Genomic DNA, 15,798 nt, shown 5'->3' on the forward strand with positions numbered 1-15,798 from the left:
ACCCCAAAGAGACTTTGACGGCAATATACTCATAAACAGCCAGGGTAGAGATACACTGTGTCCCCACGCAGTGGTCCTTGCTCCTGATTTCACATACGCCCCCATGGTCACCATGCTTTTCCCCCTTGCTTTCGTCAAGCAGGATTGAATTTGGGGCATCGTTTCTGTAACAATTAATCTCCACCTGCTCGCTTTCTCCGTTACAGACATTAGAGGTACGTCAGGTCTGTGAACCATTGCTGTCCAGGCCATACGTGATGAGCTTCAATCCGCATAAACACCTGGAGCTGCAACTAAGGCTTCTTTTGATTCAGGTTCTTTCCTGCTACAAATCTTTCCGAACGTCTTGTAAAAACTGATCATAGAGTGACACAAATGCCTGAAGAGCATATGTTTTTGTGATATATTGTAATCACTTTTTCTGGTCTTTTAGGTCCAGTGGATAGAGAATAGGACAAGGAATCAGGAGGTCTATGTTATTTTCTCAGTTACTAGGATGCTTCTTGTAACACCTCCCCGTTTGGGTCGAAATCCCCTGGACTGTCAAATGAAATAATGCTATTTTGCCTAGTTTGAAGAAATTATTATTATCCTTAGGTTGGTCCTTACTGATTCTCTATCAACACAAATCAGTATTGTCTTTAAATGTATGGGAAATCACAGTTACAGGACCCCCTGGTCAAACACAGACTGTACTCAAATGCCAGCTGTAAGAAAATTTCTGTTCCTGTTGATGGGATGTAAGACCAGTGCAGAACAATTTTATCCTAGTGTCTGCTTTGTCATTGTGTTTGTTTTTTCTTTCCTAATTTCTTTTGGAATGCAAAACCAGGGAGTCAGTGTTGGCATGCAAAGGACAGCGGAGCTTTAAATATGTTTGTCAAAAGTTGTCCCATGTTAGTTTTCCTGTCTGCAACAAACGTGACTGCCATTTCATAATTCATTAGAAGTGAGAGATGAACAGAATGAAAAAGTATCTCCTCTCTAAGAGATGCTGCCTGGCATAATAACGTACATTTCCATAGGCAAGCTGAACCACCAGGTACTCTCCGAGGACCAGGATCTCTGTGGGGTCTTTTTCATTTGTGTTTGTATCAAGCAAAGGGAAATTTTTCTTTGAAACATCCAGCTCGGCAAGCTTGTGTCACGTTATTTTATGTTATTTGGGGTCTGTATTTGCATTCATTTAGCTGCACAAAGTACGAAGGTGCAGCAGAGCACGCTCCAGTGGGGTACGCGCCAGGCATCTGCAATGGTAATGCTCAGCTATGAAGTGAGAGCGAGCTGTGCAGTATCTCCTGCCGCCAACAGAAGCACTGCTTTCTGGCTATCGCAAAATCATCTGTGCTGGAAGAGAGTGTGCAAATAACGTATTGTTTTGCTAAGAAAACATAAAAAAAATTCTAGGAGTGAAATAACCTTGTTGGAGTCAACCCAAGGGGAAATGTCTGCCCAGATTTTCCAGATTAAAGTAATAAAATAAAATTTTCTGAGTCCTCAGCATTTTGTCTCAAGCAGAAGAGTTGCTTCAAAACAAACATTTGAAATATTTCCTATAGAAAGAAAGTAAACAGGCAGCCTGTATGAAATGGAACATGAAGTTGAGGAGGATTATTTTTTTCTTTTTTTTATTTTTGGCAATATCATAGAAAAGAGTGATTGGATTTGGGAAGAGAACAGTGGGTGCCTTGCAGATATTGCTAAGAGCCCCTGTTCCCAGTAAGATGAGTAGCATGAAGGCAGGCAAAAAAAGCACTGGGGCTGCCTTGTTGCCTATTTGGAAGCAAGGATCAAATCCCAGCGAGGTGCAGAGCACATCGTGTGCCAGGAGGAGCCATCCTGGTGAGGACAAGCAGCTTCGTGTGATGGAGGAAGGAGAAAACAATCCGAGCACAGCACGAGGATCTGTGACTCCCGCAGCTGCGTGCTGGCCAGCAGCATCGACAACGCTCAAGGAAAGGCTGTTGCAGTCTTTGGGATGCAAGGTAAAAGCCTGGGGAGGAACTTCAGCCATGCAGGTAGACAAATCAGCTTTGGTAGCTGGTGGTCAGAATGATTTGGCAAGATTTAAACATAGTCTCAGTATGAGAACTCAGATAGAGATGTCAAAGTCCAAGATGATACATAGGTCAGAGATGTGAGTGACAGGGAGAGCAGGGAGGGCTTGGGAGAAAAACAAGATCTTGGCTTGCATACCGACATACCAGCTTTTTCCTTTCCTAACCCAAGCCTGGCCGGTGCAGCTCGCCCCTGGCTCAGACAGGAGGAGCTGTCAGCCCTTCTCACTGGCAAGAGGCAGCGTGCCTCCTCTGAGGACATCTGCTCTGAGTTCAAACCGGCTACACGGCTCTTCTCATCCCATACCTAAGTTGAGCCCTCAGAGCAAACCCCACGTGAAACTCCTCCAGCTGCAGATGCCCCCACGGCATCTCATCTCAGAATTTTTTTGTCTTGCGAGAACAGTAGCAGTTTCTATGCAGGAAAGATCAGGGAAAAGAAAGGTCTAGAAGTCCAAACAGGACCTGGCCACTTGGTAAAGATGCTCAGGCAGTACCTTGTTTAATGCCTACAGGTGTAAAGTCCAAGCAAAAATATTTTCCAAAGGAGGACAGGCCAGGTGGGGGACTGGCAAGATGTTTACCTCTAAAACATTTTCATTTTTTTTAGTGAGGTAGACATCCCAGTGAAATTTCTGTTCTAAAGGTCAAATTAGAAAGCTTTCATCCCCAGACTTGTAAACTATTTCTCAAATCAGTGAGTCTAAAAATTATTCATTAGAACACCAGCTCTTAAACTAAAATTCTATTAAGCTCCGTATCAAAGGGGGTTTTATTCCAAGCTGCATAACCCGCTGTGTAGTCTTGACACAACAGCAAGGACATGGGCAGAAGAACTTAATCTTTGTGTATTTGTGAAAGGGATGACATAAAACCTTGCTTTTAAAGTCAGGCACAGGTTTTATAGAGACAGTGTTTAGAGATATTAGAGCCATAAATATCAGGAGGCAAATCTTGTCAAGTGTTTCGAGAGCAAAAAGCTTTAATGCTTTTGTGGGTGCTAGTCATCAGTTAAAGTGCTTTCAGCCTGCCTTCATATAGATGGGCTATGATTTCTTCAAACCAATGTCCTCTAAAATCTGAAATTGATTGAGATGCACTACAATCTCATCTTCAAGACTATTTTATGGGCCAAATTAGCATAGTTTATAGTCTACAGCCAATGAAGTCATATTATTCCATGGGCAGCGATGCAAATGACTTCTGTCTCCATCTGGTTGTGTATTTTGTCCAGGATATGAAAGGATGCTCTGTTGTATGTGGAGCGTTATGCAAATGCGATGAAAACAATTTGGAAGAGGGTGTACAAGCTCTCTCTTGGTAGAAGGTTCTTTATTCAGTCTGAACTAGGAAGACTTAGCCAAACTCTCTGGTTGCTTTTTTTTTTGTTGTTGTTGTTCAACAAGGTGTCGTTGCCAACCTATTCAGAATACCCTTGGGATAAGTCATATGGTCTTTAATAACAAAAATATCCCATTGACTGCGATTAAAGGACTGTATATGACCTTAAACATCATTCTAAATCTTAGATTGCTGGGATCATCTTAAAATTATAGATGGGGTACGAGAAGGCAAACCCTATTATGCTCCATAAATCTCTTTAAGTCATGCTTGAAAATCAACTTTAGGTTTCTTGGCTGTACCTGTGTACGTACGTGGATTGTGGGTTTCACATCTATGAAGAGGTAACCACCCCTTACTTATATCATTACTTTACTTCCTGTCATATGGGTCTGTTGAAGTTCATTTAATGTATGTAGTGAAGGTCAATTCTTACCAAATTAATTTTTAAACCATTCAAGTTTCTTATATCCAAATTACAACCAAGCCTCAAGGGTGAAATAGCAAACCAAAGACCCCATGCGATTTATATGGGCTAAACCCCGCCTTTTTTAAAAATCCTAATCAAAGGATTTGTTGATAATCTATCTGAAGCATTAGTTAGTAACCTAATCGAAGACATATTTTTAGCACAGTTACAATGATACTAAGGCTAGAGTGCGTAGTGCCCAGTTCTTGCCAATTCCCAGTGATTATACGGTTGCAATGGCGCACGCGGTCTAGCATGTGTGGGTACCATCTGCCTTTTCCCTTCCTGTGCTCCTCCCTGGGCGGTGTGAGCCTTCCCAGGAGAGGCGGTTACAGCCCTGCCTGCCCCAGGGTTGCTTTGTTTGGAGAGCGTGGTGGTGGTCATGGCGGTCATGCTGGTGGTGGGGGGGTTCTTCCCCCCAGCTGGGCCTGACTCTGGATATTTGTATACATTTCCTCCTACTACTGTATTAATTGCTTTTTCTTCATTGAGTCCCATCTCTGTTACGTCTGAGTTTTACTCTGTATGTTTTATATAAGTTGTGTTCTTGTTCGTGGTTCTCTTTGTTCCAGCCAAATCCACTTTTGCTCAGTCCCGAGGTGCGTTCCTTTGGTGAGGAGGAGCTGCGGGTTTGTGCTCACAACTTCCATCTGCAGCTGCACCAGCGAGGCCTTTGCAGTTACCGTGTGGTCCTATTCTCGGGGTCCCCTGTTACAATCCCTTGAAGTACATATGCCTTCTATCAAGGTTCATTGAACAGCTCACCTTGTAGGAATAATGATCCATTTGAAGATATAGACAGACATATAGATACAAGTATTGTGCTTTGGTAGCTACTTGCTATTAACATCAACTCAGTAGAGCAGTATCACCGATGTGTTATCAAATTCACTTTACAAAAGTCTCCAGAGGTAGACTTTAAGTAAAAAATAGCAGCATAAAAGCCTGAATATTAGTCATGTTTTCTTTGTAAATTAAAATTCAGTGATGTGTAAAGAAGTGATTGATGTACGTATGTTTTTGTTAGAATATAGTGTAAGGAAAAACAGTTTCATATCAGTTAAACAAGAATAATAGATAAAAATAGCATTGACACTGCTTTTCTAATCATTAGGAAAAAACCCCTTAAATGTAATGACAAAGGGTTCACTAATGGTGTATGAGTTTTTGACAGTATGCCATTCAAGGCAATGCGCAGCAGTGCTTCCTTCTACATGATATAGTCACATAAATTGGCTTTCTAAAAGACATGCAGACACCTGTCACCATCAATTTGAATCATTTACTATTCATGTAATTTTCTATAATATTTTTGGTTTTGTTTAATAGTTCTAAAATAGCCCTCTTGCATAGAGAGTTCTCTCTTAATTTCAGAATCGGCATAATTACAACAGCATTTTGGATTCTAAAAATATGCTACGCATTAGGAAAAAAAAAAAAAAAAAAGGCAAACCATGGAAACCCTCCTCCGGCAAACAAAGGCAGGCAAAACAGAGCTTAGCTCTCGTAAAAAATAGGGATCTCTGTGTCAGAGCACCGACGGCCTGAGACTCGCAGTCTCCCGAGGGAAGCCGCCTTGTTTCGCTCTGGTTCCCAAGGCTGTGCCCAGTTCAGCAGCCGAGCTATTTCCATGTTCCCAAGTGGGCCCGGGTACAAACGCTGTAACCGCTCTGCTTGCGTCGGGGTCTTCACAATGGAACGAGCGGAGCTGTAAATGAGAAGGGATGTAAATATGAAAAGCAGAGGTCAAATCAGACACTGCTCCTGACAGCGGGAACTTGTGGGGAAGTGAGCTGATGGGGTCTTGTTTGCTTGCTCGTACTTCACCGTCATCTGTGAAATATTTCTTTAAAAGAGCAGACTTTGATTTCCAGGACTCATTTAGTGGTCGCTTAGAAAAAGAATTACCACATGTCATAAATAAAGTACAAACCCAAGTAGGTCCTAATAAAGGACAAAAGGCTACAGCTCTTTTGTTTTGCTTACAATTGAATCTTCTTTGCTATAAAGACTGATTTTTGTACATAAAACTTTGGGAAATTTTTCATTACTCTAGCCAAACTTGGATAATTGTTACTGTGAAAAGCCATATGTTTCTGATTAAAATTTCCATATGCCGTTTACTGAGACAAACTACCCAGTCTTAAGGGGCTTTGGATCGTTTCAGATTGTTTAAGCTTTTATTAAACCACACTGGAGGTTTTGGAAGGAGGTCATTCGATGCAGTCTCCTCCCCAAACTGAAAAGCTGAGAGGGTTGACAGCTGCTGCTGGCACCTTCTGGGCTTTTGAGTGGTTTTGAGGAATAAGCACCTGTATCAGACAGGCATCACTTACCAGAACCTGCACAAGTTGTATCACTGAGCGTTAAGGCAGAGTGTTAATGGTGGCTACAGAAAAATCTAGCGATGCGAGAAAAGACATTCAAGGCCACGTTAAAGGGGGCGTTAGTGTGCACGTGCTTATAGCATATTGCACTCCAGCGCATTTCAGCATCAGGTGTCAAGTTTTTGTGCAAATATTAGCTAATTAAGTCTCATTTGAGACGCACAGTTTAAGTACTCATCCTTAGAGATGTGCAGACTATGAGACAGAGAACTTACGTGACTTTCCCAAAGTCATGCCATTGCTAGTAGAGTGGTGTCAGTGGTACAAATCCATGTGTTTTTCACAGGTTAAATATGTACAGCTTTTTACTCGCATGGGTCTGTTAAGTCTGATTTAGAATTGATACTCTGGAGATGATGAAGTTTATATGGCATTATTTATATGGCATTAAATAAGATCTGAGTAAGAGTTAATCGTGATAACCTGTCTGCATTGCTGTTAAACTTCCCTGTTATATTCTCCTCTTTGCACTGAAAACATTACTAATCGCACCCTCATGTGATGCTGGAGTTACTGGAGCTTATACAGTATTTTTCTGTTTTCAGTGGGGTCATTGGTTTGGTACTGTGTTCTCCCCAGAAGCTTTGGTAGGACGTTGACCTCCAGAATTGCAAAGCGTTAATATTTTCTTCCTCAGTGGTTTCTCTTAATTTTGACGGTTGCTTTCTAAATAGAGAATGTCCAAGTTAAATAGGCCATAAACCTAACATGCAAGTATATTATTTTCTTAACAGTCCTACAAATATCTGGTCTTGATTATTTGAAATCACACACTTAAATTAAAAGCCTGATCTGTGAGTTAATCATTGGTGCAAGTGACCTAGGGTTTCTCGCATGGGCGTATGCTGCTTTGATTAGTTAGGGTAAGTTTACATCCTTATTGCATCTGCTATCCTTTTTGATCCTATGAATAAAACCAGTATTTTTTTCATGGTCACATACTGCCTAGTCCCTGAGTTGGTGACACGTGTTCACCAAAAGCACAGGCGGGGATCCTGGCTCCAACAAGAAGCAGTTGTGATTCGTATCAGCAGCCCTCAATTCTGGTCATGTTTTGTTTGTTTCATGTGTAAATATTTTTATTGAAATTAAAGCTCCTTTCTTTTTTGATCTATGCAATGACAGATCACTGTAATTGAAGCAATTCACACCCTCAAAACTTCAATTAAGTCACAAAGATGCCTGCGTGCTAAAACTTAATGAACTTATCACTTCCAGGCATTGTTTTGCTGCATCTTGTTCTCTCTCTTCTTTTTACCAATGCTCATTGCATTATGTCTAACATTTAACTGTAAACTCCTGGAATGACTGTGTCTTTTATTTCTGTTATAAGGTATTTAGTACCCCGTGGGGTACTTTAATTAATCATAATGTGATTATTTTGGGATTTCTTACATACTGTGTAGCCAGGTCCCAGGGAGCAAACCTGTGGGACTCTCAGGTCTGTTAGTGGCCATCAGGCCACCAGACTATCACACCGGCTTCCAGACCTCCTCCTCCTCCCCAGTGTTTCACACATCTGAGGGCTGGATGGGTGCAGTGCCCTGTAACGTGCCTTCCCGTTTATCACGGTCCGTATTCGCTGCTGATTTATCCCTAACTGAACCTGGCTGCTGAAGTATGATTAAAGCATAGTTAGGGTTTGTACACGTTCTGGAAAGGTGGTCTTGATCTCCAGGTGTCAAGGATGCTGAACCCACTGCTCTCTGTTGTAGTTTATTCCAGCAGCCGATCATCATCGTTCATAGTAAGTGTAATTTCTCATCTCCGTTTCCATGACTTCAGCTTTATACCACTGGTTTTTGTTACGTCCCCCACTGGGTTAGCAAACACTTCAAGAGATGGCATGTCTCCTCCTGACAGTGCTTCTGCATGTAAATCACCAATGTCTCACTTCTGTTTGACCTGTTTGAGGCTTTCACTGCCTCCCTCCCAAATCTGAAATTGTTTTCTTTTAATCTACATCCTCAGCTGTTTTTCCAGAATTTGGGAGGTGGGGTGGGGGGGGATGTTTTGTTTGGTTTATTTTTCAAAATATGGGCAAAAGTATTTGTGTCAGGAGTCGGTGATTTCATTGACAACGTACGCAGGAGAAATAGATGAACAGTAAAGCATGGAAGAATATAACAAGGAGGAGTAGGAAACAGGAAAAAAAAAAGGTAAAATAAGATGCAGTGATAAAAAGATGAGTAGAGGCCAGCCCTGTAGCAGCAGATGCTGAATAGCCACGCTGTGTCGTGGGGGTCATCTGCTCAGGCACAGTGGCAGGTCCAGCAGCCGGACACCTGCAAACCTCAGATTTCCAGGGTCACCCGGTTCTGCTCAGGTGCAGTTTCCAGTGGCGAGAGAGCTGGTATTGAGGGAAACACGGAGATACGATAGTCCTGCTTCAAACAGTCTTCCAACACAGTAAGTCTGCCAAGAAATAATTGAGCTTTCTGCCTTAATAAGTCTCCTGGCATTTTTTGTGGGTTTGGGTTTTTGGGGGTTTTTTATTGGCAAATAAGAACAAAAATCCTCACGTGTTAGCCAGGGTCTTTAAGCCTGGGGGCAAGGCAAAGTGGAACTTAATGCTCTCGTCAGGGGAGGCACATACAGCCGAACCATTTACGCTGTAATTCGGAGTCATTCTGCAGCTGTGAGGGTTATTTTCTTCTTCGTCTTTTGCTGTCCCATTGATTTTTAATGTCAGAAATGTAGAGAGTAATTTCTTCCCTACTCTCCGGGCAGGGGTAGAGGCGCGCTAGACAGCGGTGTTTCCCTTGGAGGAAGGTAACAGACGTGGGGAAAGAAGTGTTGGAGTGCTGCTGCTGCGATAAAGCTTCCTGCGGGGTGGTTTTCAGCGAGTGTGTTTAACCTTTGTTTAGCAAGTGGTCTTACCTCTGAGAATGGGGAATTCAGCGGTACAAAATTTCAGTGTAATATTCTGCACCCATTTGAGCAGAAGTTTGTAGGAAAGGGTTTTGTCCACTTTCCGCAGCATGTGAAAGCAGAGGAGAACCTCTCGAGTCTGCACATTGCTCATCTGTACACTTTGTAACCATTGGACAGCACTAATATTGTTCCTAATTTCTTGGGAAAGATTGCAAGATGGTGTTTAAATGAAGTTTCTTATTAATAAAATCTTAATGATATTATTGTTAATTCAAGTTACTATTTAGGTATTGCAAAAATAAATTTGAAGTGTGGATTTCAGAATGCACGAGCATAATCAGCCTAATCAGTTTGATGAGACATTAGCCTTTCTTATAATTATCTTAATCTTGTTAGTTTACTCAGAGCCAGATTTTAAGCACATGCATGAGGCTTTTCAGAATTGACGGTTGACTTTCAAAGCTTGATAGTTTGCACTACGAGCGATAGTGATTTTATCATTTCCTAGTTGTTCATCCAAGCAGAGACTTGTTTTCCAGGTCGCAATCCTTTTCTTGTCATAAATATATAGCTATCTGTTTTGTCAACAAATAGGGTTATTTCTTCCTTGCAAAAAAAGTTAGGGGAGTAGATTTGCATTTAAACTATCGAGTCGTGCACTTTCTCTCCGTACTATCGTAACCAAGAGTTGCTGGGTCACCAGGCAGGTGGCTGTGTCTTTTGATTAGTAATGAAAGACCTTTCCCATTCCCTCCCCTGCGATTAAGAGCAGAATTCCCTGGAGCACCGTACAAGTAGGCTCAAACGCGCAGGCTCAGAGTTGATGCAATTTTTCTTTCCTGGGTTCCAAAGCCAGACCTGCGTAAGGTTTTTTTTAGGATTCATGCCTGAAAACTGAATTCTGCAGAATCTCTCAAATGTTTTGTGTGTGTATGTATATGGCATAATGTGTGTGTATGTATATGGCATAATGTATTGGGTCTGTCAGTGTGGAGGAAGTAGCTACATAGAGATATGAAGAATCTTCCATTATATAGAGAGACTCTTACAAGTACTTCTGCAATTATTTTCTAGTGCATCTATATGCATATACATGTATATAAAGTATCTGCTTTGGTGATTGGGACTTGTTTTGCTTTTACTTTACGTTTTCATTTATTGGAAATAATATTCATGTAAATACGTTTCCTAATACCACATTTATTCCTGCAGGCGTCATTTGGGTTTTAGGCTGTTGTTCCTTATGCAACTATCCTCAGTGAGGAGGAGACCCAATCTTGTGCCTGTATGCAGCCAAAATATATTTAAATCTGTGGGACTGGCAGGTGGCCAGAGGAACGTGATAGTTCCTGAAAAGTGCCATTCCTCCTTTTTTGTAGAACGTGGGGCAGAAAATTTGTGTGTCTCTGTTTTCATTGATAATGGATTTCCTTCTGTTTTCCTTCTGTCTTTTTTCGTAGGCCAAAAAAAGACAGAAGGACACAGAAAATCACCCTGCTCCAAGTTAGAGACTCAGACTATGACTTGAGGCTGGGAAACTCCGTGTTTTATGGAGTCGCTTCTGTCCGTGGGCTTGGGCAGAAGGAGGACGGGAGGGTGGCAGCTTTGGACTGGTTTTGGTTGCACAAATAATTCACTGCAGTGCAGCAGGCTTTTTAAGTCCCCACAATATTTATCTGCTAAAATGGAAATGAAAAAGCTGAAATAATATAATAAGATCCCAGGAATGATGTAATATACAGCGTAAGGGTACGGCAGAACTGTGCTGGAAATCTCACGATGAGTACTAGCACTATGACAAATTGTTACACACTACTTACACTGTAGTTCCTCTTTTGCCTGGATTTTGCCCTGAATTTGCCTTTAGCAGGAAGGGTCCATGAAAAAGGTTTCTAAAATGAAGCAGTGACTTCTTCTTATTTAATTTTTTTTAAGTATGCATGCCAGTGCTTCCAGAAAACATTTTCAAGAGGGGATAAAAATCAAGGCTTAATTTTTCATCCTTGTAACCTTATAATGATGTTCCTACTAGTTCCTGCTGTTAAATATTTATCACCTGTGTGTTTTCTCTGGTTCCCAACTGCACTGACAACAGGTTTGTAATCACCAAACCACAGCTCAGCTACAGTGAAAGCAAAAAAAAAAAAAAAAAAGTGAAAATTGAAATGCAAGGGACTGTTAAAGATAAAAGGCTAGCAAAGTGATTCAGTGTATTAGTGCTCCCGCGCAGCAGCCGATGGTGCTGATCAATACCTGGTGCCACTGCTCGACGTTCAGAGTCACCTCGTCACTTAATAGCAAGTTTCTTGAATTCCGTGTGCAAGGAGAGAAGAGAGGGAGTTGCATTTTTGCAGTGCATGGCCTCTGAAGGAGAGGAAAAGGAGAGAGGTGGAAGGAGGAATTTAATTTAATTAAAGCACTGTGTGGCTAACAGTATTACAAGAGACTTCCTTATGGGAGAGGAAGGGTTTCTACACATGGGTTGCAAGGGCATTGGTAACAAGCCTCCTAAAGGGAAACAGAACAGGCTTATGACATGATTGAAAGTAGTGATTTTTTTAAGGCAGTAATTCTTCATAAATTTGTAAAATAAAACTAGCAGCATTACAGGTTGCTGAAGTTTTCTCTAGGTGCATCTTCTGCCCAGGGTAAATCAGCACCTTTTCCCCCTTACCAGCCCTGCAGCCCGTGGAGATGTTTTTGCTGCTTCTGGTGGTTGCTGCCACAGCAGTCTCCCACTGCCCCATGATCCACCCAGGTCCCACCAACCCACCTTCCAAGCTGATGTTCACTTTGTTTCTCTGTCACGCAGCAAATTCCTAATGAACCTTCTGTCCTTCTCACGAGGGGAAAAAAACCAATTAAACCCCCTTTAATGGAGTTCTTTTTCTCTTGGCAGATCTTGAGAACTTCAAAACCAGAACGAGAAGCACAGTGTCCGTCCGCCAGGGCCAGGGCATGGTGCTGCTGTGTGGACCACCGCCGCATTCTGGAGGTAAAGCCATTTCCTTCTCTTGCTCTCAGCACTCTGCGGCAATTTGCAGGGGTTTCATCTTCGGAGTGTGTTTGAGGAAGCTTAAAATGGCACACCTTGAAGGAGAAGGTTTGGTGCTGCCAGCCTGAGTGGGTCGCGCTGGGTGGTCCTGGTCACTGAATGCACTGGGAGATCTTCAGTTGGGTGTAAGTGAAAGAGCCTGATTTTAATGCACACGAGCGTGCACTTAGGAGATGAACTGATGCAAACTAAAACAATATGTGCATGTATAGAAGACATGGCTAAGATGTGCAATTTTTAGAAGTCTGTCTGTGGCCTGAGCGTCTCTTCTGCAAAAAGGATGAAGATTGCTGACAGAGCCACTTTTGTGCATCTTCTCCCTCTTCTCCCTTTTTTCCCAAACACTCATTGTCACTATTTTTGTCTCCAGGGTACTCGGCATCCGTTAGCAGTTGTCCAGGTCTCATACAGTGATTTATTTCTGGAATGGCAATGCATGTTCATCCTACTGATTTTATGGGAGGGAGAGGCAAGGGAGAGTGTTGTAGGAGAGGAGGAAATAACGTGCCAGCAAGACTGTACTATAGTTGTATCATAAAATGACTGATCCCCTCTTAAAACCTTACTAATGTGTCATTTTTGCACTTGCCACGTTATACTCGCTGTTTAGGATAGGGGCAATGGCATGTATGTCCCCATATGGTTATGGAAACTGGTCCTCGTGGGAAGTACTGGCTCTGTCCCCCCCACGCCTGGCCACGGCAGAGCCGGGCAGGGTTCTTCGCATTGCGTTGCCCACTGTTCTGTGCCACTGGCCCAGGCGGCACCTCGGGTCTCCCCCTGTCTGGGCAATACGCTGCAACGCCTGACTGCAATCAAGCATCGCCTGGGGTTCAACAAGGGCTAGAGGTTTCAGATCTAGCCAAGCTGGGCTGGATCAGCCCTGAATCCTTCAGATATCTGTGTCGCGCTCCTCTGTGTTCCCTGGGCGTTTTCCGTAGCCGCATTTCTAACCTGCCTTATCCTGGGGAGTGGAGAGTCAATGGCACAGTGCACCCAGCCACTCTCGTAGCTTCCGAATTTTAACACCAAAGTGTTTGTTGTTCTCTGGATTCTCAATATATTTCTTTATGTTACGAAGTAGTTAAGGAGGAGATGAAAGGGAAGACTACGACAGCTGCTCTCTGTGCCTGCCCTGCAGTGATCTCTTCTGGCAGCATGTGGTACCTGCCAAGGGTCCTTCTCCGAGAAGAGCCAGCATCATCGGCTCCAGCGTTTGCGTGAGGTTTATGAGCGATTTGTATTAACGGCACTAAGACAGCCAGCGTTTTCTCAGTGGCAAAGGGAAGAAAATAGATTCAAAGCAGAGTTTACAACTCGCCAATTACAATAAATAATGTAGCAACTACTTTGGTGCAGTTTGCTTCAAAGAGGATGGTATAGATGTTTAGAAAATACAAAACAATTTAGCACAAATTTGTTTTAAAAGTGCCAGTCTTCCATTTGTTGGCTGACTTCCTGAACACACATGTTGCACTCTTACTTTTATATCAAAAACAATGTCAGAAAGGGAGTCAGTCAGTCATCTCTTCTTGCCAGTTGCCGCCTCGGGCAGGGTCTGTGTGTGCCCAACAAGTGCCGTGTGTCGTGCCGCTGACCACCACAACCAACGACCAGCTGTTGTGGTTGGCTCATTTCAACAAACGGTCATCTTTTATGGATCTGCATCCCTTTTAAAGAAATTTGCAATTCTACTGTGAAATCTGGCTGTCTTCATCAGCGGGATGAAACTTGCCTGGCGAGCCGTTTGCCGTTAGGCTGCTTGGATTGCTCAGAGAGGAGACAAGCGCTCACGGAGCTGCTTCTGCCTGCGTCTGGGCAGCTGGAGGGAGACCGACGGGAAACCTTGCTTTTACATACTGTGAGGAAGGAGTTACATGGCAAACGTACCTACCCACTGAATTTATTCAGCTAGGACCTCTCTCACCTTTTGGCTTCAGATGCCATTTTCTCTTTTAGTTTAGAGATTGTCATGAGAGTTCCAGTATCTCAGATTTCTGGTGTTCATTTCTTGAAGGTGATTCTTGCACCTGTGATATCAAGTCCTCAAAATTACTCGTTATCACAGCATCTAACTTTTATGGGAGTGGCTTCTATAGTGTGTACTACACCCCAAAATAACGTGCCCTCTGGTCTGTATGGATGGAGCTTGCCCCTCAGCCCCTTCAGGTGGGTCTCATTGCCACATCGCATAAGGAAGCTACCAAAACTAGATATTAAAAACCACCGAAGAGGGTTGTGGATCACCCACAAACTCATTTGCAGTCTGCAGTGCTACAGGTAAAGCATCATTTTTAGCTTCATTTCCATAGGAAGAAAAAAAAAAGGGGTGGGGGAGATTTGGGAGCATAGAGACGAGGCAGGAGTCATGCACGTTTGTCTCCTTAGCAAAGCTCGGGTGTGCCATTGCTGAGGGTTTTCTGTTTTGCCATAAGAAAATACTTTGCAGCATGAACGCCCTGCATGGAGATGCAGCAGCTGGTGGTGGTTCGTGTAAGCGGTGGGAAGGAAATTGCGTTAGGTTTGCTCAGGTGATTCAGGAGAAAGTTTTGGTCTGGGTGTATGTACTGGAGATATGAAAACATTCCAGAAAGGTGCTGGCGCTATTTCCAGTTTGGGTTCATTATGTGGGAAAGAGCATCTTACAGTGACTGGGAGGTAAGCGCATTTCTGCTGCCCAGAAAGGCAGAAAACCGAAGGGTAATTATTTCCCTCAATCATTTGGATGGGAGATGACTTCCTACATGACCATCGTCTATGACCTGCTCTATTCCAGCTAGAAAATTATCTAAATTGTAGTCAGATCCACAATTAGTCTAAATTGATACTATTACAGTTTTGTAACTAAGCTGGGTTGGAGTTATGCCGATTGTTGTTTTCTGGTTTACATAGAAAGTATTTAATGGAGAGTCAAAATAGGTCTGGTTAATTCAGACTGAGACCCTTGCTGTACAGCAATTGATCTTCTCTGTGGCAATATTTTCTTTTTCTTTTCTTTCTTCCTAAGGTTAGAAATAAGGATGAGTTTTAAAAGTCACAACTGCAAAGTTAATGCTTTTCAGTCCTGTGCATCGTGTTTCTGTTAGCCAACTGCATGTGTCCCAGTGGAATCGAAGCTCTTTGGTCTCTAGCAGTTACTGCACAATTACCGCAGCTATCTCCTGTTCCAGCTCTGGGCAGATGGAGGTTCATAAGAGAATATCAGATATCACTGGGAAGTAGCTTTATGTCGGAAAACCGCCGGGTTTCATTGGCAGCTTCCATCCCCAGGGTCCAAGGCAGTGTTTGCAAAGCAAAGCTGTAGAGATCAGTTCCTTCCAATACCCCGATATCCCACCACTGGGATATAACATTGCAAGTATTTAAAATTGTAGTGCAACAGTAAAAAACGTTCAGGTTAGAAGTGAAAAATAATACATCTTATTGAAAGTGTGAGTAGCATTAAGATAGAGAAAATGCAATTACTTATTTTGGAATTTGATTAGGACAGCAAACCTAACTTCATCATCCTTGCAAAAAGCATCTGGGAACATGAATGACCAACGCTGAAGCGTAGGACTGTCTGGGGAAAAAAATACACTGCTACTACTACTGCTACTACTATTATTATTATTA

The 15,798-nt window shown here is 42.7% G+C and overlaps 1 protein-coding gene across 2 annotated transcripts in view; it reads left to right on the plus strand.

The window, feature by feature from the left end:
* Positions 1 to 15,798, plus strand: part of LOC104636362 (contactin-4) — a 337,483-nt gene that overhangs the window by 220,707 nt on the left and 100,978 nt on the right. For both annotated transcript variants that reach the window (XM_075762486.1, XM_075762485.1), the window contains exon 6: positions 12,028 to 12,123. In XM_075762486.1, the coding sequence (XP_075618601.1) occupies positions 12,028 to 12,123 (96 nt within the window). The remainder of the gene's footprint in view (positions 1 to 12,027; positions 12,124 to 15,798) is intronic.

The sequence above is a fragment of the Balearica regulorum genome, chromosome 10 (genome assembly GCF_011004875.1).
Source record: "Balearica regulorum gibbericeps isolate bBalReg1 chromosome 10, bBalReg1.pri, whole genome shotgun sequence".
Lineage (NCBI taxonomy): Eukaryota > Metazoa > Chordata > Aves > Gruiformes > Gruidae > Balearica > Balearica regulorum.